Raw genomic sequence first — 27810 nt, forward strand, 5'->3', positions numbered from 1 at the left:
GGCATTTACAAATAAAGGGTGTCCATCTCCAAGGGCTAAAGGGGGTATAAGGCCACATGTGAACGGATCTAACAAAAATATGCAATGTGTACAGTTAGTTATTGGTTTACCTTGATAAATGGGAAAATGGAAGGGGGTGAGATGAGAATTAGTTTCACAAGGCAGGTTTTAGCACTATCACATGTGGACAAGGTTGTTGACAAATAATGTGAGCATGCAGAGTACTATTTTTTTTAAAAAGCTGGACAGGGACCCGTTAGAGGAGGTCAGCTACATTACCGGTCCTTCGCATTTAACGGGAAACAAAGGTATTTGTGGTCCACAAGATGTTATTAAAATGGTGCAAAGTCTTCCTTGAGAGAAAGAGTTGCCTTGGGATTTAATACAAGGCTTGCTAGAAATAGAAGGTGGCCTTGGATTGCTTCAAAAGGTTCTTCAACTTGCCTCAATTTTCAAAGGGACGCCGCGTGGAGGTGGGGGTGAGCTCTCTGGCAACCTGACAACCTTGGAAGTATTATAAATATTATAATGTTTCTTTTTTTGGGTTTGAACGGGCAGCACAGCTATACGAGTATAAGAGGAGGAGGGGAGCGAAGCCAGAGAGGGAGAGAGAGAGAACTCGTAGCTCTAATGCTCCCAACCCAGTGTGCCCCATGTGATAGGGAGAGCTGCGTGGTTCTGTAGCTTTCAGAGAGAAGCGCAGCCAGGTGTATTAAAGTGTGTGGGAGAGTTTGAGTTCTAATGCTCTTAGCGTAGCCCAGGTGTGTAGAGAGGAGGAAGAGCAGCATAGTTCCAGTGGGGGACAGTGAAAGCTCGTTTCTCTAATGCTCAGAGAGCCTGCGCAGCTATGTGTGTATAAGATGAGCTGTAGTTATATGTATGATAGGAAGAGCTTGCCATTCTAATGCTCAGAGAGCTGCGCAGTCCACGTTTTCAGAATGTGTGACAGAGAGAGCTGCGTAGTTCCAGTGTGTAATAGTGAGAGCTCGAGTCTCTGATGCTCTCAGATAGCTGCGTCACTGTAGTTTTAGTTGTGTGGAGAGCTCGTTGCTCAAATGCTCTCGTAGAGCTGTGTAGCCATGTGTGTATAAGAGAGGTTGGGGAAGCTGTAGTTTAGAGTGTGAGTAGGGAGGGCTCATTGTTCTAATACTCTAAGAGAAGGTGCGCAGCACATATGTATGAGTGTGATGGGGAAAGCTCGCAGCTCTAATGCTTTCAGAGAGCCTGCGTAGCCAGCGTGAGTAAGAGGAGAAGCGCGGACATGTATACAAGGAAAGCTGCATGTACTTTGTATGGTTGTGTATAGGAGGGGAGGAGAAGCTGCAACGCCACTTGTATGAATGAAGAGAAGGTGCCACGCATAAAGAATGCGGCTCTCTGTCATGATGACAGCCCATGCAATCTCATGTGTATGAGAAAGACAGCCCTCTGGTTTTGCTTGAGAGAATATGTATGTATGGTGGTATGCTTCTTCAACAGACAGACTGAAGACCATAAAGTGATTGTGCCTCCTAGTCACACACTGCTTGCCAGGTTGGGAGAATCATGAAGTTCCTTACTGATGTTGTCTTTTCTTGGGAAACTGAAGTTTTGCAGAAAGCTCATACTTGATGGAATGTAACCTTGTTATGTCAAGTGGTTCTCTCACCATTTCTCTGTGGTGATCATTTTGCTTATGGCTGTGAGCCTATTTCATAATAAGGGTGCACCCCTATATGCATATGTATCAATTGAGTAAAGGGTGGCAGATGTTGATGTGCCCATCTCCCCTTGCATGTCTTGATCAAATGTATGTAGGCTCCCTCCAGTTACTTAGAAAATTGAATGAGGGTAGAGACAAGGTTTCATGCTTAAGATGTTAAATGTTGTGTTAGCTCACTGAGTTGCTGACTGGTGCCCCTTCTTCTTGATGTTGGTGTGTACTCTGAACTGTGGAAAGGCATTGCTATAGAGGTGTTCCGTGTTTCTCCGCCTCCCTTCACAACGTACTCATACAAGAACTTGGCTGTGGTTCTGGCATCATTTTTAACTGTAGCCTTTGCCTCTTCCCATTTGGTCAAATAGTCAGTTGCGACTATAATATATTCGGCATGCGTGTGACGAGCTGGAGGTTTAATGGGATCGACAAAATCAATACCCCATTTTGCAAAAGCACGTGTGCTTAACATAGGCCGCAATGGCATATTGTCCTTTGTGATGGGAGGTTTGGTCCTTTGACAATCGTCACAACGTTTTACATATTCTTCGGCATCCATTTGTAAGGTTGGCCACCAAAGCCCAGACCACCTAATCAACTTAGCTATGGTATTGCCCGAAAAGTGTCCACCCCCAACACCTGCATGTGCATGAGTCAAGATTTTCAAGTAGTCAGCTTCACATACACACATGCGTAAGTTGCCATCCTTGCCCCTCTTGTAGAGTTGGCCCTCTATCATCATATAGTTTGCTGCTTCAACTTCAAAAAATTTTTGATCAGTATGACCATGCTGAAGATAGTCCACAATATACTTACTCCAACAACTTGGTGTAGTTGAAATTTGGAATAATGTGACATTATGAATTGGCTGTTGAATTTTACATGAAGCACAGTTTCAAACAAATTTTTCAGCATCCGCATGCATGGTAGGCCACCATTGCCCATCCTGAGATATACGTCGCACACAAGTAGTAGCTGATGCGTGGATTCCACCGATACCCGCATGTGCCCATTCCAAGATCTCATATTGGTCAGGGTTAGGTATAAGCCGCAACACTCCATCATTACCCTGACGATATAATCTCCCTGAGATTAACTTGAATGGTCGCCATAGGTCCACATTAGGACCCGCTAGTTGTATCTGCCCACTTGTCAAAATTTCTAAGATGGATTCAGACCATTTAGGAGCTGTCTCTACAAGGAAAAGTGTTGAATCTAACATATCATCATCCACACCCACAGGAGCTTCGCCAGAGGTGATTGGAGACAAATGATCTGCCCTAAGATGAGTTGTTCCTTTTCGGACTGCCACGTCAAAATCAAACTCAAGAAGGATGACAAACCACCTCACAATCCTTCCAGTTGCACAAGGCTTATTCACCAAATATAGCAATGCTTGATGGTCCACAAAAAATATGAATTTGTTTGCCAAAAGGTAATGGCGAAACTTTTTCACTGCATATATCATGGACAAACCTTCTCTTTCTATTGTGGTATAATTCTTCTCAGCATTGTTCAACTGTCGACTAGCATATGAGATTGGGAAATCCTTATTATGTTCTCCCGATTGAGCCAAAATACATCCAATTGCAAAGTTTGAAGCATCAATATGGACATGAAAGATTTGGTTCCAATCTGGTGCCCGTAAGATGGGTGCAGTCACTAATGCTTGCTTCAACTTTTCAAAGGATTCCTCACACTCATTAGTCCAATTAAACTTTACAAGAAGAGCATATAATGGTCTGGCTAGGACAGCGTACATGTAGATGAATCGACGATAATAGCCACAATGTCCCATGAATATTTGTAACCCCTTAGGGTTGATAGGCTGAGGTAATGAGACAATGACATCAACTTTATCCATATCTATTGAAATCACATTGCGAGAAACAATATGGCCCAAAATTTTCCCTTGTCTTACCATGAATTTGCACTTGTCAGGATTCAAGCATATACAATAAACTTGACACGTTTGAAACACAATTCTAAGGTGTTCTATATGATCATCACGCTCTTGTGAGTGAACACATAAATCATCCATGAAGATCTCAAGAAATTGCCTAAGGTACTCCTTGATGAATACATGACTCATTAACCGCTGAAAGGTTGCTGGTGCATTTGTTAGTCAGTAGCAAAGGCTGTCTTGTGTTGATCCTTTGGATCAATTGACACTTGATTGTAACCGGAGAATCCATCCAAGAAACTATATTCCTTTTTCCCTGCAACTCATTCCAGAACATGATCCGTGATTGGAAGTGGGTAATGATCACGTACAGTAGCTGCATTTACCTTCTTGAGGTTTACACATACTCGAAGTTTTTCATTTTTCTTGGGCACCACTACAATAGGGGAGACCCATTCAGTGTGTTCAATCTCATAGATAAATTCTGCCTCTAAGAGCTTGTCTATTTCTTCTTTTATCTTTCGTGCAAAATTCTCATTGTAAGTATAAGGACGTTGCTTGGAAGGCTTTGCATCCTCTCGCAATGGAATTGTATGCTGACATATGCTTGGATCAACTCCTTTGAGGTCTTTATAACTCCAAGCAAAAACATCGCGATACTCCTTTATTGTTTGAGTTAATAACTTCTCCTCATCTAACTTGACAAGTCTGTGGCAATCCACACATAGCGAGGCTCTTCTCCTGGCTTAGCGATATCAAATTTTTTTGCATCTTCTGGACCATCATATGAAACCCCTGGCATGCTTGGCTTTTGTCGCATGGGCTGTTGAAGAACAATCTTCCGATCTTGAAGAGTGTATTGTGTGAAGTTGGGGGGAACATTGAGACCTTGTTCTTGTCCACTTGAGTCATCACTAATTGAAGACCATGTGGTTTTGAGCTCTCTGTTGCAATCTTGCATCAGATTTTTTTGTTCAACCGTTATCTTTGCACTTCCGACACTCTCTTTTGAATCGGTTTTAGACTTGAGTTTTGGTTTTGGATTCTTCGTTTTTTTATGATTTTTGCTAACAGTTTTTAGCTTTTCTCCTGGTTGGAATCCATCTGATCGTTTTACTTAGTCTTAAGCAAAGGTAAGGTACAAGCCACTGGTGCTGACAAAATAGCTTGCACGATACCCATATCCATCTCCTTTGTCAACCTTCTATGCATGGAGGGTATCCTCAAGGTTTGAGAACAGTTCTCATATTCTCCCAAATATGATGGTAAGGTTTGCATTGTATGCTTACTTCTAGGAGAAACATTTGTTTGAACTTTCTCCTAGATGCTTGGGCGTCTAAAGTTGTTTTCTGTGCCCCTGGTAAAATCCACCTCAGAGAATGGAGGTGAAATAATAGAGGACATATTCTCATTAACTTTCTCATGAGCTGCTGCCCACATCTCATTTGCCATGTCCTCGTTAGCATCAATAACTTCATCATTGCATGGGAAGGCAAGGCTAGGTGGTGGTAGAATACCTCCTCGTAGAACGGTTCTTATTGATGACTCTCCATACAAGGGATGTGCTTCTCCTGATAATAATTGTATATATCCTGCAAAGCTTGATGAAGAAAAGATGGTCGACAATATTCTCATTGATGAGCTGCTACCTTACTTATTGCAGCTTGATGAGAGTGAAGATGTGCGTGAGTTCATGTGCTTCTCCTGATAATAATTGTATATATCCTGCAAAGCTTGATGAAGAAAAGATGGTCGACAATACTCTCATTGATGAGCTGCTACCTTACTTATTGCAGCTTGATGAGAGTGAAGATGTGCATGAGATCATTGGCTCTAATCGCTATGGACAACCTCTAGTATCCAATGAAAATGAATACAGAGGTGTGGTAGATTTTTGGAGAAAGCGCAATTTAAATTGGTCACAGAAGACGATATACACTGATAGGCTACCACTATCAGAAATTAGACAAAAGTATGTCGACAATCAAGAGGTATTACCGAGACAATATGAAAACAAAAGAGAAGAGATAATAGAAATTAAGGCAAAAGAATGAGTCAGTATTGCTAGCATGAGGGGACCACAAGTGATTTCTCTAGCTAGTTAAATTGGATCCTACCACAATGCAGTTGAAGGCAGCCAATCACTACAAGGGATTGGGCTCATACCCGCGCTCTTAGCCGCTAAAAATGACTTGTGAAAAAAAGTAGCGGGCCCGTGTATCAGCGCGTGTATTCTCGCGGCCAGAGACATGCGTGTAAAAACGCGTGTACAGTGCCTCTCAGACGCGCGTATACACGGGTGTTTAGTCGCGTTTTTTTTTTCAGACGCGTTAATACACGCCAGTATACACGCGTCTTATTCTATTAGACGCAGTTATACACGGGTGTATAGCCGCATCCTGTTCAGTTCCAATGTCCCAGCCGCGTTTTTACTTGCGTCTGTACACGCGTTTCTTTTATTTAGATGCGCTTATACACGCGTTACTGCCAGTTTATACGCGTGTATACACGCGTTATTTCCAGTGTATCCGCGCAGATACACGCAATTTTTAGCAGTTTTGACGCGTTTATACACGCGAACAGAGAGCAAAAAAAAAATCCAGAGAGTGCTATTTGGTGCCTGAATACTGTTCCAGCATTCCAGCACCCAATAGCACTCTCTGGTTTAGGGTTTTTGGTGCATTAGACCATCCACGAAGAACATATGCACGAGGGAGATTAAGACAAGAACGACATGAATGCATACATTGTCATTACACGATTCAAGACAGCCATGAATGTAATACTATCGATCAATCAATTCAATATTACTATCAAAATTTCATACATGTATACAAGGGAGTCCATATCTCGAAGTAGCCCATGGCTTGAGTTTACAAAAAAATATATACAATCACATCCTAAATATGGAATGTGATACTACAAATCTGAGTACTACTCAGACCCAGATGATGACTCGGTGCTCCCCTCATGCTCAGATGAGCTCGCATCGGTCGGAATGTCCGAGGAGTAGTGCTCACGTCCACCCTCTGCAGCGGCGGCCGGTGGATCATCAGCAGCTTGTGCCTGTTCAAGTAATATATAGTATATAAGTATATATATATATATATATGCAATTCAATAAACCAAAACCATTCCTTACGAATTTTCAAGTACCTGTCGACCGTATGGTCTCATGGCCAACTCAAACTGCGCGTCCGTAATACGTCCCTCGGCTCTGAAGATGGCCCACGTGTCACGTCTGCTATGCCGGCGAGCATACGCAGTATCGTGGGTTGTGGGCTTCCTCCCCGTAACCCGTCGCTGTATCATAATCAACACAATTTGTAAGATTAAAACAATTCATAGAATCAATGAATTAAGTAAACAATCAAATAAAGTGACAGGATACTTACGAACTCTGCCTCCCATGACTCGACGCCGCCAGATCCGAAATGCGAAGATCCAACGGTCTCCATCTGGATCCGTCGTGCCTCCACATGCTGCCTGCTCTTCACGCCACCCTCTGCTCGTTTCTTTGCCTCCTTCCACTCGCGTTTGTGCGCAGTGGCAGGTTTCTCGGCAGGATAGCCACCCGCAGCTACATTTAGCCGGTCATCGTACGCGAGTTTTTTAAGGTGAGATCTTTTATTACTTAAGATCTCCCTTATTCGCGTCCTTCCCCATACATCCGAGAATGTAGCATGTGGGGGATTGGGGTACCGACTGTGTACAGCCTCTATCACCTCCCCAACTAATCGGCTATTTTGATCTTTAAATTTAATAAAACAATTTCTATATGAGTTTGATACTACCCCACGCATGTATTCCATTACCTCCCTCCCCCTCGCATCCATCACTATCCCGCCCCTATCCGTCACATCATAGCAAACCACTCTCTCCATCTCTCTCATCTCCTCCTCTTCCGAACTGTCTCCTCTAACTCTTCTCCCTCTATCTCCTCTCTCACCCCGTGCCCTACTACCTCCCCCACCTCCCCCACCTCCCCCACCAAAGCACCCGCCGCATCCTCCCCCACTCCCACTCTTCCTACTGCTGCGGGTGGAGTCACGACTGGGGGATTGTCTACGTGACGGTGGCTGTGAGCCCTGACGTGACGGTGGCTCTGAGGGAGCACGTGATGGTGGCTGTGAGGGTGTACGTGAGTGTGTCTGGGACGAGGTATGTCTCCTCGGTGGACGTGGAAGAGGAGAAGCTGCATGCCGTCTCGTCGGACTCGGAGGAATAGACGGCACTGGAGTGCCCTGGATACTCGCGACAGGGGTATAGACACCAGGCAGGGAAGGAGGGGGATGGACATACATATACTCTGTAAGCTCAACCGGACCAGGTTGGCGCCCAAAGTGATTCATCATCTCCATCAACCAATTGCTGTACGCAAATGGATCGGATGAAGAACCTGGAATATCCATAAAGAACCTGCAACAAACATCATCATGTACATCATGGGCTGTCTCTTGACTCACACATTGTCATTACACAAGTCAAATGCCTGCAAACCCTGAAATCTGAAACGCGGCAGTTTTCTGTCTGCAGAAACGCGTGTATACACCCGGCAAAAAACGCGTGTATATACCCGGCAAAAAACGCGTGTATATGCGCGTGGAAAAACTCTGCAGACAGGTTACACGCGCTCCTACACGCGACCTGCGAAAAAAATTTCTCGAAAAGACCGACCCCCCGACAAAAACAGAATGTCCTTACAAAAGGACCAGCCATTGTCGCCCCTGTCAGGATGCAGCAACCCAATCGTGTGCAAAAAGACAAACCCAAAGAGCAAAGAGCAAAGTAAACAAATCTGACAAAAGAGACAAGGCACAGGACAAAGTGACTCACCTCTGAAAAAGTGAGTCCTCTCTGCTCCTTCTCTGCTCCCTCCTTCTCCCGTGTGTGTGCTCCTTTCTCTGCTCCCTCTTTGCTGTTGGAAGAGGCGAAAACAGGCGCACTGTTGATTTCTAAGTTCAAAATCTATATTTGGGGAAGGCGGGCTATGTTTAGTTTAAATATGCCGCCGCGTTTATGGGTGCGTTTATGTTCGCGTATATAAACGCAGGTATATTCGCGTGTACATTATTTTAGCTGCGTTTATACACGCGTTTTGCAGATATTAGCCGCGTGAATACACGCGTTTTTTAGGAAGTAGCCGCGTTTATACACGCAAATTGTAGGAGATAGCCGCGTGAATACACGCGTTTTTGTGCTTTCATTAAAAATATATAATGAGTTTGTGTTTTCTGATTTGTACACAGGATGTCATCAACCTCTTCAAGCAGTTCTGAGGAAGATGAGACAATGCGTCATCGTAATCGCGATGTGTGGTTGGGACAACGGATCAAATGTATGTGTAATCGATGTCAAGGATGCATTGTACGAGCACGTCGAATTACCTTGAATCATATCTCCATGTATGGAGAATGGAATCAAACAGGTTTGGAGGTGAGTAGATGTAAATTGATGGTATTCAAATGACTCATGGTATCCAAATTAAATTAATAGAGTTGTAACATATAATTTGATAAATTGAAGCAGGATGCAGTACCACACCCTAACATGGTACCCTACGCGCGACGAGAGCACGTAAAGCGTCGACGAGATGATGCTGGAGCTTCGGGATCTAATGTCAGAGATGAGTGGGAAAGGGACGACAATAGCCCTGCACCTCACGAAGTTGTGGAAGAGGAGGTGCTTGATGATATGGTGCGAAATCTTTTTAAGGATGATCCCAAAGGTATGGACGACGATGATATGGAACAAGAGCATCTTTATAAAGCTTCATCGACACCGGTGTTTGAAGGGTGCACATTCTCAGTTTTACGTGCTTCCCTTGAACTACTTAATATACAAACAGTTTATGGATGGAGCAATGCAAGTCTTGACGCATTGTTGAAGTAAGCATTCTAACTTATAAATTTGAATTAGTGGTTTAAGGTTTAGGATTTAAGACTAATTATAATTGATGATATTGGATGCAGGCTATTGTCAAATATGCTTCCAAAGGAAAATAGACTGCCCACCTCAAGAGACATAGCGAGGCGCTATGTGACATCTCTTGGAGGACTGGATTATGATAAAATACATGCATGCGTCAATGATTGCATTCTCTTTCGTGGGACGCATAAGGAGGCTCTGACATGTCCCACTTGTGGTGAAGCAAGGTACAGAACAGATATGAAGAGTTTTGATGTACCTCGTAAAGTCTTGCGACACTTTCCTATAATTCCTCGCATCAAACACATGTTCAAGTGCAAATCTATAGCAGAGCTCATGTCATGGCATTCCTCACATCGATCGGATGATGGCATGTGGAGAATTCCCGCAGACACTCCTGCTTGGAAGCATATTGAAGATGAGTGGCCCAGCTTTAAAACAGAGCCCAGAAACTTGAGACTTGGCCTGGGTATGGATGGAGTGAATCCATTTGGTTTCAAAAGCACCGCGTACAGCGTGTGGCCAGTTGTGCTGGTGAATTATAACCTTCCACCATCAATGGCGATCAAGAAGGGACATCTTATGTTATCCCTTCTAATTCCAGGGAAACATAAAGTCAAGCATATGGATGTTTATCTTGAACCACTGATTGATGAGTTGGAGGAACTATGGAGAGGTGTTGCGGTGGTGGACATTAGTAGGCCTCCCTCCTCTCGACACTTCGACTTAAAAGCAGTGTTGATGTGGACAATGCATGACTTTCCAGGATACAGCGATTGTTCTGGTAAGACGTCTAATTACCTCCCTACTCTATTACTATTGGCTATATATATTAATTAGACGGTTTGACTTTATTATTCTAACTTTTATTTATATTTTAACAGGTTTGAAAACATCGGATAAACATGCATGTCCTGTTTGTGGCCCTTCGTTAGTACATGAGTATGCTGATGGTTTGTGTAAGACTATATTCGATAATCATCATCGATTTCTCCCCTGCTCAGATCACCCTTCATTATACCTTGCAAAATGAACGTGCATGAGGTATAACGTACTATTTATTTATTTTTCAGATATGTTAGTTCCAAAGCAATTGATCCAGCCACGTTGGATGATGCGCGTGTTATGGCAGTGGAGGTGGTTTGTTTGGTAGAGGAGACTTTTCCGCGAACCATTCTCACAAGTCAACTACATCTCATTGTGCATTTAGTGGACGAAATTGCTTTATGTGGTACTGTGCATGCACGTTGGATGTTCTTCCTAGAGCGCTTCATGAAGACCTTAAAAGACTTTGTGAGGCAAAGTGCAAGGCCTGAAGGAAGCATGGCCGAGGGTTGGTTGATACAAGAGTCGCTTGTATATATTTCAGAATTTCTTGGTCAGGTGGACAGCTCTTTGCCACGACTATGGAGCAATGAAGAGGACTTGAGGATGACCTCTATTGTGCCTCAAGGAAAAGGACAGAGTAAAGTAATTGACAGAACGTTGATTGATGATCTCAATTTCACTTGTATCCTTAATAGTGATGTGATGAGCAGATGGGTTACAAGATATGAGGATGCAAAGACAAAAAGGCAAGCAGAAAGAGCTCTCTTTCGGAGGCAACATGGCTCTCGGAAGGCGTACCCTAAGCATCTAGCAACACTTCCGAATGATATCCATGTTGATTGGTTGCATGAGGAAATGGAGAGAGCAGAGAGTGACGAGGGGCTGCATATCACGGCGGAAGAATGGGAGTATGCACGAGGATGCATGTCAAAGGTACATAGAACTAATGTTTTGCATTAGTTGTAAGTGATTTTCTTTTAATATTTATTCACATTGCTTACACAAATATTGTTTCTATTTTGGTCCAGTGCACTATGTTCAATGCTATATGGTGTGAAGGCAAGCATTTTCGAACACAAAGAATTGATGAAAAGAGAAATACACAAGATTGCGGTGTCATTAGTAGCTTTGAGGGAGCTAATGGAAAAATGGATGATTATTGTGGCATAATCCAAGACATATTTAGGCTTGACTTTCGTCGCTTCTTTGTGTATGTTTTGGATGTCAAATGGCAAATGAACGTGGTGGAAAAAGGGCCTGATGCAACGATAAAACGCCATGCAAGTGGATATGTAACTATTGACTCTACAAAGTTCTGGCAAACAAAGAAAGATAGGCTCGTATTGCCACAACAATGTGAGCAGGTATGCATTTTTTTACTAATGTGTTTCATGTACATATATATCTAAGCTCGCGTACCCCTTGACTTTTGATATGCTAATTAATTACTGTACTGTGTGTATTTGAGTAGGTTATCTATCTACCAATGGTGCATGACATCAAATGGTGGTACGTCATCCCTATTGCACCACGTTCCAAAGTGATGTATAATACATTCACTGATATGGAGCATATGGAGGATGTAACAAGCCGCAATGAAGATGACGTCGAACATGCCATTGAAGATGTTGTGATCGATGATCAAGAAATAAGAGATGATCGTGATAATGAGGATGAGCATGCCATTTCTCATGATCATGAGAATGACCCTACCATTGAGGATGATGGTGATGTTGATGAGGATGATCAGGACATCGATACCATTATCAATGGAGTACAGAATATCGATAGTGGAATAAATTTAATCGTAGCCTTACCAATTGATCAAATGGATATTGATGTTGATCGTTTGGCAAGGATGGATCTTATTGAAGATGAGATCGAACCCTAACCAATCCGTCACTGTATGTTCTAAATTGATGACATTTCCATCATCTCATATGCAATATGATTTATTCTTGAATATATTTCATTGTTGTAAATGCATGTAGTGGGATTGTGTAATGATGTATACTGTAATGTACTATGAGATGGTTTAAGGAAAATAGTTTTTAATTTTGTAAAGGAATTCAGTTTTTTTTCAGTTTTTCTCTGCCATGCGTGTATTAATCCGTGTATAGTAGCGTGTATTTATCCGTGTATAATAGCGAGTATTACCCCGTAAATATTATCGTGTATAGGTGCGTGTATTACTGCGTGTATATAGACGCTTTTATACACGCGTTTATTAATGCAAATATACACGCGAATTTAAATGCAAAAATACACGCGCCCGATTCTATTCAAATACAGGCGCGACCATACACGCGTTCGTAATTTATCGCGTGTATGAAACGCGTGTATGGCAGCATTGTCTTGTAGTGAATGCAAGGGCTTTCATAAACAAGGTGTTAAATGAGTACAATCTTCTCCAACGGGATAGAAATAACTAAGGTACTAGCCAACATAAATGATAATTATAACTAAATACATGATTTTATACAACAATTGTGTATTCACAATGAAGAAACTTAATTTATGATGGTTTCTTGTAGATTTATTTCAAGGATAGTGTTCCAAGGAGTATTCACTTAAAGAAGCCATTTGTCACAAGGATTGTATTTTTTTTGGAGGAATTTTATCTTTTTGTAATCATGAATTGACAAGAAATTTTGTCCTATTTTTAAAGTAGTGGCAAATGTATTACTCTTCAAATAATTTTATAAATGTTGGAGTGCACTCTACTATAAGGGGCCTCCTAATTTGAAAATTATGGAAGCTTGATCTTTGTCTTATGATTTTAATTCCTACATATTTGGACTATGGTAGAGCTAGATCAATGCCTTCTAGCTCCACCTCATGGTTGAGCTAGACGTCAAAGCATTCTAGCTCCACGACATGGTAGAGCTAGACTTGAAAGCGTTCTAGCTCTACCATATGGTAGAGCTAGATCAATGCATTCTAGCTCTTCCACGTCACCACATGGTTGAGTTGGACTTCAAACCATTCTAGTTCTACCATGGGATCTAGCTAAAATATTTTGATACAGCTCTACCATGTGCTCGAGCTCTGGACTTCAAATATTATTTCTAATTTTGCCATGGGATCGAGCTAGAATACTTTGATATAGCTCTATCACATGGTAGAACTAGATTTAAAAATATTCTAGCCCTACCACATGGTTGAGCTAGAACAGTACATTCTAGCTCTACCACGTGGTTGATCTAGATCAATGCATTCTAATTTCACCACATCTGATACCTGCTAGCACATTTTGTCGCGTCTTTTTAGAATCAAATGGAAAGAGTCTTTGCATCTTGGGTCATTTTGTAATGCAACTAAAGTCAACATTTTAGAACAATATATAGTTTAATGTTAGCGTGCAGTCACATTTGTTTTATAATTGTTTAAAATCTATCTTTGCATAAGAGTAGTTGTAACATGCCTTCCCCCACATGCCCACCTTTATCATTAAGCATGCTCATTTTTTTCCAGGTCATGTGATTGATTCTAATTGGCAGAGGTGACTTCTTCGTCACCAGAGCATTAGTATGTCACATGTCCAAGAAAATCCAGAGTGTACGAAGACAGTTATTTCAGTGCCATCTTGACCGTCTACGGGAAATTGATGCAAGGTTGCACTTTGTGCATCCCTCTGAGGGGGTTATCATACTGACATGGTATTCATCAGACCCGATATGCGTACCCCTACGCAAAGAGAATGATAGGAGGGCTATTATTCTAAACCTTAATGGTTTGTTGTGCCATGTTGTCGAAACCCAATATGATGAGAAGGATCCTCCTTATAGCAACGAGTTGGTAAAATACCCAATTAACCAATATCGTTATGTCCTATGTCACAAGGATGCACATGAGTTCTTAGATTGGTGTCCTATGTCACAAGGATGCACATGAGTTCTTAGATTGGTGTATTCAATTCTTTTATGTTTTTATTTGGAGCGCATGTAGGAGAACTAAGCTCTCTGGAATAATTGACATAGTATTTCCACAACAAAAGCCCAAGTTTGCAGGTGTTCTCTCACAAGAGCATTGTTCAAAATCCACATGGGTTGTGCAGAATAGACAAGTTTTCTTTAAAAAGCTTGAGACCTTTTGGGGTCTCCATCCTTTGTACAACAAGAAAAATATATTGATAATTGATGATAGCTACTATAAGGTGTTTAAGAATGAGCGAGGAACTTGGTTAATAGTCCCAGAATTATACTATCAACCTTCCAAGGAAAGGTATAGTTTTTTAACAGAAGATTTAAGAAATTGGTTGTTTTTATGGCTACAGAATGAAGATCAGCAAGAGTATACATGGGATAATGCCTTTCAAGAAAAACCTAACCAATTCTCAGATGATGTGATGAAGAAATGGCTTGAAGAAGAGAAGTTGGAAGTAGAGAATAGGAAAAAGGCAAAGGTGTGGAAGCAACAGCAGGAGGCTGATGCTGAGGCAGAGAGGAAGGAACAACTTGAAATTCAAAGAAAGCAACGAGAGGAGGCTGAAGCTGAGGGAGAGAGGCAAACAGAGAGTGAAAATCAAGCAAAGCAACAAGAGGAGGCATCATGAAAGTAATACACCACCATGAAGCTCATTTTGTTTGTCCCTAATATAATCAAATGTAGAGGATGCAAGTAATTTGGCCTTTTTTTAATGTAATAAAAAGCCATATATTGAAATATGATATTGTAATCAGGCCTCTTATGGAGCATACTGTTCAAATGTTTGCCTTTGCAAAGCATTGAACAAATTCTAGCACAAGTAATAAATTCATGTTCATTTACAATGTCTTAATATAATTGAGTCATAAATAAAGTGCATCCTTCTCTAAGGGGACTCCTTTTATCCTTTTATCCTTTTATCTTTTGGTCAAACTTTGCAAATTATTATTTTTTTTAGTAAGAGTAGGTGAAGACTTTTAACTATCATTTTGACAAAGGTCATCCTACTGCAAGGAGACTCTTTCTATCTTTAGTAATGTTAATTTGTAGTAGTTGTGTATATAAGGAAACTTTCACCATGTCAAATTATAAATTCTTGTTTCAAATTATTTAGTCTTTGTTCATTACAATGCAGTCTTAAAATTGGAGAGTGCATCCTACTCTAAGGGGACTCTCAATATACAATCTCTTGTATCAATGTTTTTACTTGGGGGTCTAGATTGAACAAATGGTAGATCTTGGTTCTTTCAATGCGTTCTTGCTCCACATGGTAGAGCTAGCATTCTATGTCTATATCTACCATGTGGTGGAGCTACCATCCATTGAAGTCTAGCTGTATAATTTCATGGAGCTAGCTAGCTCCACCATGTGGTATCTTATTGAGCTCTAGCTCCACCATGTGGTGGAGGTAGCAGCCATGGTCTCTTCATGGAATTTTGGCCTTACCACATGGTGGAGCTAGTATCCATGTGTGGTAGACCTAAACCTTTGGAAGTCATACAATACGACTAGAATTTTGAGTCTAGATCTACCGTTTGGTGGAGCTTGCATCCACTGAAGTCTAGCTCTATAATGTCCAAGTGGTGGAACAGGATCTAGAATGGATAAGTCATGGATCAAGAAATCCTTTTCAGCTCTATAATAGACAAGTGCTAGATCTAAAGTGAAGAGATAAAGTGATTGACGTTGGACTGCTAGCCATGCTAGACACCTCAATATGAGCAACAAGGCAAATATCTCGCTACATTGTCCATTTCAGACAAATAACTACACGAGTTTTCTTCAAAAAAGTTCATTTCTTTTGGGGTCTCCATGTTTTGTACAACAAAAAGAATACATTGAAACTCGATGATAGCTACTACAATGTGTTCAACAATCAAGATGATAATCAAGATAATAATTGAGAGAATAATCTAAGTGTGTAATCTTGTGAGTACACAAAATGAACATGCTTAAAAAGAAGCTCAATACCTCATTCAACCAATACACCCCCATGACACTAGTACATTTTGTTACTCCCTTTTGTAATTGAATGTAAATGGTCTTTGTAAATGGTCTCTATTATAATATAATATAAAGGGTCTTTGTAATCTGGCCATCTTCGCGAGCGTGCTGTTCAATTGTGTGCCTTTTACAAGGCATTGAACATATTTTAACACAAAAAAATAAATTCATTTTCATTTACAATGTTTTATTATAATGGAGTCGTAGATGGAGTGCATCCTACTCTAAGGAGACTCCTTTTATCTATTGACAAAGTGCATCATACTTTAAGGGGACTCTTTAGTAGAATAAGCTTCATCAAAATGAAATCTTTTAACCGTAAAAGTGCATCCTACTCCAGGAGACTCTTTCTATCTTTAATAATGTTAATCTGTAGCGATTTTATATATAATTATAATACCTTCACCACCTCAATTTATAAAATCTTGTTCATTTTGTCTCGTTCATTACAATGAAGCTTTAAAATTGGAGAGTGCATCCTACTCTAAGGGGACTCTCAATATACAATCTCTTATATCAATGTTTGTAATTGGGGGTCTAGACCAATCAAATGTTATATCTTGGTTTCTTATGGACTGTAGAATGGCCAAGTGGTGGATCTAAAAATCTTTAAATCCTCCTCAATGTGTTGTAGCTCCACATGGTAGAGCTAGCTCAAAATTCTAGCTCTACCATGTGGTGGAGCTAGAACCCCTTAAAATCAAAATTACACCCCCATGATACTAGCACATTTTGTTACTTCCTTTTATAATTGAATGTAAATGGTCTTTGAATATGGTCTTTATTATAACAAAATATAGAGGATCTTTGTAATTTGGCCAACTTTGGGAGCAGACTGTTCAATTGTGTATCTTTGCAATGCATTGAACAATTTTTAACACAATAAAGAAATTCATAGATGGAGTGCATCCTAGTCTAAGGAGACTCCTCTTATGCATCCGCAATGTGCATCCTACTTTAAGGATCCTACTTTAAGGGGACTCCTTTTATCCTTTTATCTTTTGGTTGTTAATGCAAAAGTTTTATTATTTCTTTCGTAGAATTAGCTTCATCAAAATGAAAATTTATAATCGTAATTTTGACACAGTGCATCCTACTCCAAGGAGACTCTTTCTATCCTTAATAAGGTTAATTTGTAGTGGTTGTGTATATAAGGATACCTCACCATGTCAATTTTTAAAATTCTTGTTCATTTAGTCTTGTTCATTACAATGAAGTCTTAAATTGAAGAGTGCATCCTACTCTAAGGGGACTCTCAATATACAATCTCTTATACCATTGTTTTTAATTGGGGGTCGAGGTTGACCAAATGGTAGAATCTGATCTTGGGTTCTTATGGACTGTAGAATGGCCAAGTGGTGGATCTAAAAATCCTCTTCAATTGTAAAATATACAAGTGGTGGATCTGAAAAATCTTGAAACCTTTCTATTTCTAAGATCAAGCTAGGTTCGATCTAGCATCACTTGATAAAGCAAACCATTTTTAAATTTTTTATACTAGGTTGAAGAAGGTAGATTCTAGATTAAATGAATTAAATTTTTCAATGTGGGAATGGGATTTTTTCCACTTTACCTAATACGGTCTTTAAGGTGTAATTAATAAAGTACTCTATTTTACAATGAAATTAAAGTTCATCATCAACTTGCTCGTCCTCAGCGAGATCCATGGCTCCAAATAAATCTATTTCTAGAAATAATCCATCATTGTTGTAATTGGTGGAACCAGTTGTCTTATAGTAGTAGAAGGTAATTCATCCATATCGCCATCCTCTTCTAGCTCTTGCATGAGAGCTGTCGATGCATCATGATCATACTCAGCTTGAATCTCTTCTTCTTCTGGATTATCTCTAGTGTCTGTTTCTCGTTCAAGATGTATTTTCTCAATGAGTACACCTTCATCCGATCCTAATCCCGTGTGAGCCTCACCTATTTCCTCAACTAGTATGTCTTCTTATTTTTCTTCTTGTTGTTCAATAGGTGCTAGTGGTGTATGCTCAGCCATCACATGATCTAGGGGGAGTTCAATAGGTGTTAGTGGTGTATGCTCAACCATCACATGATCTTTCCTCTCTTTCCTCTATTATTATTGCACCCTTGGGTGCTAGGGATTTGTTTTGTAGATTTGCGCATAAGCATTATGCATAATGCTCATTCATAGCTTTATGCATAAGGCCTCATGCATGAGCTTTATGCATAAGGCCTTATGCTAGTGCTTTATGCATAAGCCTCATGCATAGCTTTATGCATAATGAATGTTGAGGGATAATTCATGTGTATGCTCTTATTAAAGTGTCCATGTGGGCTTTTTTATGTGTGTGTAGAAACATGTCTCGCACTCCAGGTGAGACACCGGCTTACTCTCCATCCTTCTCTCCATATGCCATGTCGCCTGACCAGTTCATGGGTTTTTAAGCATAAGCCATGCCCGAGTAAAGAGTGATGCCAAAATAATATTTTGGGAGAGGGGCAGGCACTTTGGCCGTACCATCGGGCACCACCACCGCTAACCCTAGTTCACCTGTAGAAACCCCACAAAGAGCCGCTAGAACCCCTCCCTCACGTCGCTCATCCACTCGTCCTCGCAGAGCACAACGCTCAAGTAGTGGTGGAGGTGGAGGCGGTTGTTATCCAAGTGGGGGCACGGATGGGTCTACGCCCCCACGTGAGCGTCCTTCCCCATCTAGTGCTAGAAGCACTCCATGCTCACGATCATCGTCGCGACATTTCGAGAGACAGCCCACACCCGCCGATGAAGAAAATTTTTACACAATTGTCAATGGCAATGCAGTTTTGGATAATGTCGGGCAAGAGATGAAGAGCTACATTTGCGAGCTTTGCCACATTGTCTTTGCAAATGACTTTATGACTTTATGGCCAAAGTTGGATAAAGACAAGAAAGATAGAGTCATAAATCAAATCAAGGATGAGTACAAGCCGCCCAGCGGTAGTGATGTTGTCCCCATAAGGTGGATAAAGGACCACATGGTGGACATCATGAAACATTGGCGGGGAGATGTGACTAGGAGAGTGAAGGCAGGGGGTGAGAAGCCTTGGTACATGAGCACCAAGGATTGGAATGAGGAGAGGCAAAAGCATGCTCAAAATCCCCAACACTACAAGTAACAAGAGGATGCGGCCAAAGCCCGAATGGAGAGCGTAGGAAGCTCTCACTTTGGAAGCGGCGGTTGGGACACATTCCATGTCTACTTTGTAAGTATCAACATTTATCTTGTATGTTTCATTTGATGTTATGTCTACTTTGTAAGTATCAACGCTTATCTTGGTTGTTCAATAGGTGCTAGTGGTGTATGCTCGACCATCACATGATCTTTCCTCTCTTTCCTCTATTATTATTGCACCCTTGGGTGCTGGGGATTTGTTTTATAGATTTGCGCATAAGCATTATGCATAAGGCTCATTCATGCTTTATGCATAAGGCCTCATGCATAAGATTTATGCATAATACTTTATGCATAATGCTTTATGCATAAGGCCTTATGCATAATAAGGCTTTATGCATAAGCTTTATGCATAATGAATGTTGAGGAAAATTTCATGTGTATGCTCTTATTAAAGTGTCCATGTGGGCTTTGTTGTGTGTAGAAACATGTCTCGCACTCCAGATGAGACACCGGCTTACTCTCCATCCTTCTCTCCATATGCCATGTCGCCTAACTATTTCATGGTTTTTTTAGCACAAGCCACGCCCGAGTAAAGAGCGATGGCACAATAATATTTTGGGAGAGGGGCGGGCACTTCGGCCACACCATCGAGAACCACCACCGCCAACCCTAGTTCACCTGTAGAAACCCCACAAAGAGACGCTAGAACCCCTCCCTTAGGTCACTCGTCCACTAGCAGAGCACAACGCTCGAGTAGTGGAGGTGGAGGCGGTTGTTGTCCAAGTGGGAGCACGGATGGGACTACTTCCCCACGTGAGCATCCTTCCCCATCTAGCGCCAGAAGCACTCCACACTCGCGATCATTGCAACGTTTCGACACACAGCCCACACCCCCACCGTCGATGGAGAAAAGTTTTACACAATTGTCAATGGCAATGTGGTTTTGGATAATGTCGGGCAAGAGACGAAGAGCCGTATCCGTAAGCTTTGCCACATTGTCTTTGCAAATGACTTTATGACTTTATGGCCAAAGTTGGATAAAGACAAGAAAGATAGAGTCATAAATCAAATCAAGGATGAGTACAAGCTGGCCAGCGGTAGTGATAACGTCCCCATAAGGTGAATAAAGGACCACATGGTGGACCTCATGAAACATTGGCGGGGAGATGTGACTAGGAGAGTGAAGGCAAGGGGTGAGACGCCTTGGTACATGAGCACCGAGGATTGGAATGAGGAGAGGCAAAAGCATGCTCGAAATCCCCAACCCTACAAGCAACAAGAAGATGCGGCCAAAGCCCGAATGGAGAGCATAGGAAGCTCTCACCTTGGAAGCGGCGGTTGGGACGCATTCCATGTCTACTTTGTAAGTATCAACATTTATCTTGTATGTTTCATTTGATGTTATGTCTACTTTGTAAGTATCAACACTTATCTTGTTGTTTTAGTACTTTTAGAATCAAGTGGTTGGTCGGCTAGCAACGGGAGAAGAGGAGGACATTGCTCGCCGCCATAACACATACTTTCTTTTGGAGAAGCTTGAGCGAGAAGGTGCCTACCTCAATTGGGGGCCGCATTGTAGATAGGGTAAGTGTGTGGCAAGCCTTTGTATACTTGCTTTGCCTTGTTATGTTAGATCATTGTTTTGGTATACCAAAAAAAGCGTCTTGTATGGTTTTTGCAAGGACCATATTGTGCTGATCCTTCTGAGTGAGGGCTCTGCATAGAGTGGCCTTGACCATGTCTTTTCCCTTGTACATACACATTTTGGTCAGCTCACATCTTTGTTTGAGCTTGTATAGATTGTATGCAAATTTTGGCTTATTGTCAGAGCTTGATATGTAAATTTCAATTTTGGCTTATCTCGTCAGAGCTTGATATGTAAATTTCACATCTTGCAATATAATTTGGCCATTGTTTGCACTTGTGTGAATTGTGTACCTACTTTGTAATGTCGAAAACGTTATGGCACTCTCTCTAACTTTTTTAACAAATTCGCTTCGTTCTTCACATCAGAGTACAGTTGACTTTGGTACTCTATAAATTTGGCATAATGGTGCATCCAGCTACAAGACTATAGCTGGGATGCGCCATTATGCCAAAAAAAAATTAATACCTACACGCGTCGAAAGTTTCCTACATCCGTCGAAAACAGCGTTGAAAGTTTCTTGCATCCATCTAAAACAGCATCTAAATGACAGTCGAAATAAGTGTCGAAATACGCGTCAAAATTGTAGTCGAAATAGTAGTCGAAATATCAGTCGAGATAGGCGTCGAAAACACCGTCGAAAAATGCGTGATAAAATTACTTTTTTCGACTCTTATTTCGACACTTATTTCGATGTTTCTTTCGACGGGTGTTTCGACATTTAGGGGATTTTGAGCTTAGTTCTAAAGCGTCGAAAAAAGCGTAGATAATGGCCCCACCTCTTGTAGTGCAACCTTTTTTAATCCTTGCATAATATTATAAAACAGGGGACTGTGTTCCGGTTTGGCTAGAGATGAGTTGATCCTTAGTGCTGGCAGTGAGCCAAGGCACATTGCCCGTGCTATGTTTCTAGAAGCTCCCATCTGCATTTCATTTCTAGAAGCTCTGGGGAAGTTGCAAGGGCACCCCATGCAGACTGTATGTTTGCATATGCTTTAGTGATATAAGGATGTTGTGGCAGCCTGGTAAAGGACGAAAACCAGACCATGGTTAAGGCTATGTAGAGATTGAGAGACGATTGAACAGCATTGATCAGTCTGGATCGATCTCCATATGAGATCAAAGGTTTGATGTCCTATATCTTTTCACTAGAGCTCTGAAAACAACCCTCCTCTGAAGGCTGATTAATAGGCAATGGGAGCTCTAGATGTATGCAAACAAAGAGGGACGTGGCTGTCAGGCACATGTGACCTGCTCTTTGACACGCCTTGGGTCTTTTGACTGACGTACGTACCACCACGGCATTAGGAAGCCGATTATCGTAGACTGGCCGCAAGCCATATGGCTTGGGGTCCTTAGCTTCATTTCCAAGGGCATCATCATGTACTAGGTCTTCAATGTCAGGCTCCATTATTCTCCATGGAAACCTCCCCTTTGGATTCTGAGATCATCAAGTCTGTCTATACACAAGAAAAACTAAACTGATGTAAAACAAGAAAGAGATCTTTTCAAGGTTTTCCTTTAAGTACAACAACGCTGCACTGAGATGAGAGATTGAATTGGAGCTCTGGATGGTCTACACGTGGCCACTGCTTGCTTTGTGTGCTTTCGCTTGCATATAATATATATATTCATACATATTCAATAAAGCTCTAGGTTAGATGAAGAAACATGTCATGCATTTCTTCTAATGTAGGTATGATCATGCAATAACCAAGAGTAACAAAAAAGTGTGTTGGATTTTTTTTGGGACCAATATAAATATGTATTAATATACCAAAAAGACACTTACACCTCAAATAACAAGTTTACCCTCAACTCCATTTAGCATATTACAGATCATATCCCATCTCTCAAAAGATGAATTTTCCCATGAAATCTGAAACCCTAGTTGAATGCATGCTTCCATTAGAACCTTAGTAGTACAGCCTTTAGGTGACTGATCTTCCAAAACAACTCCCTGCTTTGTCCATACTCTGACCGTAGGTCTTGCACCAACTGGATTTTCAATGAAGGCCACATAGGTATATTTGATTTGTTTCACTTTATTGTACCATCTTTTGGTCCTGGGACCAAACTTTAGTGGTATGCACCTTGACTTTTGCACAGTAAATTTTTATTCACACTGCAAATTTGTAGAGATTTTCTCATTGTTTTCCTATAGCAGCTATAGTAGCGAAATTTTTTTGTTAAAAAGACCATGGGGATTGAATTAAAAAGACCATGGGATTGAATTAAGAGAGTCTTGTAGGCATGGGCTTTGCAAGAGATTTGGACTCTAGAAGCTTACTAATGCTCCATTAATGACATAGCTGCACATTTTGAGTCTACTTGTACTAAGGTTACACACATTATCTTAAGGGTTCTCAAATGCACAATTTGAGTCTAGTTGTACATCAATTGGTAGAAAGTGTGGTATGTGAATATAGAGAACGCCGATAACACAAGGAAGAGAACGAAAACATATCAATGAGTTTAGAGCACGTATCAAGGAAGAGAAAGAAAACATATCAATGAGTTAATTAGAGCACATAAAAACGAGAAATGAACGCTTCATTTGTTTTTAGGTTGAATTAAAAAGCTCCGAGCTGTCTTCTTAGTAGCCCTTTTCTACCTAGTGTGGCTACTGTCCCCACACCCACGTACATCGAAGTTGGTGCTTTATGTGGCTTTGATTGAACAAATATCTATATAGCTGTGCCAAGTTGACCTCGGCTCCGAAAACAAAAACAAAAACAAAAACAAAAACAAAACAAAAGGTTAAACATATATCCATATAGATAGAAACGATGCCTTACAATCAAAGCAACCGACCTCCAAGGAAAGGAGAGGAAAACTTTTTATTTAATTTAAATAAAGGACTAAATTTAAGGAATAGGAGGTTGGGCCATATCATTGACAAGTTTCTTCCATTGGAGGTTGGAAGAACCGCCAGCCTTGATAGATTTTTGGGCGGCCTTCCGCCAGAGCGAGGTGGCGTGTTTAAGCTGTGAAGAGGTGTCTCCTTGCATGAGGGCACGGGCTTGTCGCTCGACCTCGTCTCTGTGTATGAGACCATTGTGGTCCGCCTCCAAATGTAATCCCACATTCCAGGCGTCCACAGAACACCTATTGTTGAGCATTTGGTCTGCAAAGTAGGGCCATCCAAGCATGGGCACCCCGGCGGAGATGCTCTCCAATGTGGAGTTCCAGCCACAGTGTGTTAGGAAGCCGCCCACGGCCGGGTGGGTGAGTACTTGGAGCTGGGGTGCCCATTCCACGAAGCATGCACGCCCTTGCACTCTTTCCAGGTAGCCTTTGGGGAAGAGGGATGTGTCGCCGTACATGAGGTCCGGTCGGATCACCCAAAGCATAGGTGATTGGCTAGCTTCCAAGCCCAAGGCCAGGTGTTCAAACTGTTGGGCGGACATGACAGCAATGCTCCCAAACGAGACATACAGAACTGATGACCGTTCTCGCCCGTTTAGCCATTTTAGGCAATTGTGGTCTTCTGGCCACAGGGCAGCCGTTCCATACGAGGCTAGCCGCCCGTCTCCACCCTCTTCGAAATACGACAGTGGTAGCAGAGGTCCCACTGTGTATATGGGATTGTTCTCCTCTCTCAAGGCTTCCATTGAACCTTGCTCAAGCTCTTCAAACGTGTTGATTGCAATCCACGTGCTCTCCTTTAGCCTTTGATACGGCTCCAGAAAGACGTTGAACATGAAGTCTTGCGGATCGTAGGACTGCAAATACGTGTTTAGCTCCGTCACCTTCAGCGGTGGCACTCCTCGCACCCATGTTATTCGCTCAGGCTCTGTAAACGCAGTGGCACAACTTATTAGAAGAGAAATATGGCTTGTTTCCATAATCCTCATTAGAGTATGATTATCTTAATCACTAGCCACTACTAAGCGTAGAAATCAAGGATGGATGTCATCGTGAAGCCCCATTAGCTTATATGTGCAGCCTCTCCATTAGTTCAGCAGTCAAAGCCCAGCCCCATATTTCATTAGCTAATTATACCATTAAATCCAATTCAATCGACTAAATTAATAATTAAAAGAGCAAGTGCTTCATCTTCTCCGCTATGCAATACATAGTAATTGATTAGGAGAAGGTTAATCCACTTAATCATAAATTTTGCTTTAAATTACTTAGTGATGAAGACTCACCCTTAGGAGATCGATGCCCTTGATTAACAGCCATGACGGATGCAATGGTACCAGCTGAAGCAGTCCAAAAAGCAAGCCTTCTGAGGCCAAATCTGGTGGCCACATCTTGTGTGAAGTAGAGGTAAAGGTCCGAAATCATGCAGGTGACAGGGGTGTCCTCGGATTGGAGTAGACCTTCCACCAGCTCTTCGAAAACCGGCTTCAAGCTATAGAAAGACTTGGCCAGCTCAACGAGGGTGTCTTGCCCACTGGTGCTCCCGTTCTCTCTCTTGTCCCTTATCTCTGCAAAGCGTATGTCAAGGCCCTGCTCTTCAAAACGGGGCTGCAGATTATTCTTCAGAAGTGCATGATTATGCTGTGTGTTAACAAATGTGATTATGAAGCCTTCTAAAGCAAGCTTTATAGATAAGTGCATCATGGGTCCTATGTGGCCTTGTGCAGGGAATGGGATGACAAGTGCATGTGGTTTAATGAGCTGGCTAGGAAGGCCCATATTGTTGACACGAGAAAAGGTTTGATTAGCTGCCTAACTGCGAGCTTAGTGAAGTGAAGTGAGACCCTAATTAAACAAGCTGGACGTGATGGGGCTCTATATAAGGTGTCGAGAGCCTTAATGTGCAAGCTCTGCGAGGCTCTTGAGCTGAGAGAGAGAGAGAGAGAGAGATGTTATGCTGTGCGCTCTGCACTTGCCACTGATGATGATAATGAGTGTGAGGAAGATGGTCACCATTTTTATACACAAACATCAAGCGAGAAGATGTTCTCTGTTTTTGGTATAAAATAATAATATGGCATCTTTTGAAAATTTGACCGTTGACCAGTTGACAGCTCTAGCCTCTCGCTGAAATAGTCTAATTTGGAATATTTTAGTTATTCCGTTTTGGGCGTCTGCCTTAAAATTTGAAAAGGCTCTCACACAAACCCCCTTAGGCCTTAGTTGACTTGGCAACTTACCTTAGAATCTGCATCAGTGTCGTCACCTTAGACCTCATGAAGACGTCCCCCCTTACGCTACCCCACGCCAATCATGTAGCTTAATGGGCATTGGGAGAATAGCCCACTGCACATGCCCCATGCCAATCATATACCGCATAGTACATGCCCCACATGCCCCAGGCCCTTTTTTTTAGCATTTTGGTCATTACATACTTGCGAAATGCACATCAAAAATTACACTAAAATACAAAAAAAAACTTGCTATATTTCATCAAACCCATCAATCAAGGGTCCCTGCCAAAAATCAAGCCTCGCCAAGTGCTAAAACTTGAAAAAAAGGGGGGGGGGAAAGGAACTTATTCTTCATGACAGTTTGAGCACCAATTTTTTTTAAAACATTCTTCATGACAGTTTGAGCACTAATTTTTTTCTTGCATATGACAATACTATAACATAGTGAACAAGTGTGACCACAAGTGACATACACATTTGAATAAGCATCCATCCACATGCATCCACGTACTATTGAAAACTCAAAGGTAACGTTAAGTAAACTATACCACACCTAATATGTCAACATACATATTTTAAAACCATCTGTAACGTGCTATTCATGTCCCTTTAAAAAAGATCCCTTTTTGGAAAAACCATGTTTTACGTCCAATCATATCTAAAAAGTACACTAAATTTCGGGATTTGCTAAATTTGATCTAAAAGTGAAAATGTCCTTAAAAATACACTTTATAAATTTAAAATACACTAAAAAACTATTGATTAAAGTGTACAAAATAATCCCAAAATAAAATTTCAAGTTTTATAACAGATGCTTACAAAGAATTCATCAACTTTTTTGTAATAATTTATTTTTAACTCCTCTATATTTTTTTGAAAAAAGACACACTTCTTAATTAGTCAAAGATAATGAAGTGATGTAAAATTTCTCCACACTAAAATTTTAATTTATTATTTTACTTTTATTTTAAACTTACGTTAATTAAATTTAAAATAGTATATATCTTATTTTAACTTGTGATAATATTTTATCATAAATTTATAAGTTTTTTATATGATAAAAATATTAAAGGATGATATATAGATAATGGCTATTGATTGCAAATATGGTTAATACATATAAACATTTCAAGTTCAATAAAAAATACATAATGGGTATTGAATTTGTTATTGATTTTGAATTTAGAACTAGATATTGAGAAAAATACATCTAGATATTAATTTTGAATATGAAACTAGATACTAAGAAAATACATCCAGGTATTAATTTTGAATATGAAACTAGATATTGAGATGTTGAAAGATTTTTTGAAAAATGGATAAGTTTTTTACAGTTCAATTTATTCAAAATTATTCACTATAATATTTTATTTACAGGTGAGATTTTAATACCATAAATCCATCTATTTCTTTATTGTATTATAAATAAGTATATAGCTTTTTTTTTTTTAAAAAGTCCAAAATAAGTAAAAGATTTTGTCTTGTTTTAGAGAAAATGGACACCAAGTATTTGAAAATACATCATTTGGATGCTAAGTATCCAAATTGAGTTGAAAACATGCAAACCTAAAACAAATAAAAGTTGCACGTTCTAGAAAATGCCTGCCAACTTGAAAACCTTGTGTGTTTACAACACGAACTGTGTTAAAAACAAG

At 40.8% G+C, this 27810-nt stretch overlaps 1 protein-coding gene across 1 annotated transcript; it reads right to left on the reverse strand.

The window, feature by feature from the left end:
- Positions 1-23803: 23803 nt before the first annotated feature.
- On the reverse strand, positions 23804-25894 carry LOC147617196 (UDP-glycosyltransferase 85A8-like). The gene is made up of 2 exons (XM_086776807.1): positions 25208-25894; positions 23804-24849 (listed from the first exon to the last, which is right to left on the reverse strand). The coding sequence occupies exons 1-2, from the start codon at positions 25698-25700 to the stop codon at positions 23921-23923; spliced, it is 1422 nt and encodes a 473-aa protein (XP_086632933.1). The 5' UTR covers positions 25701-25894; the 3' UTR covers positions 23804-23920.
- Between the last annotated feature and the right edge of the window lie 1916 nt (positions 25895-27810).

This window comes from Cibotium barometz, chromosome 37 (assembly GCF_041138505.1).
Source record: "Cibotium barometz isolate CiBa-2024 chromosome 37, ASM4113850v1, whole genome shotgun sequence".
Lineage (NCBI taxonomy): Eukaryota > Viridiplantae > Streptophyta > Polypodiopsida > Cyatheales > Cibotiaceae > Cibotium > Cibotium barometz.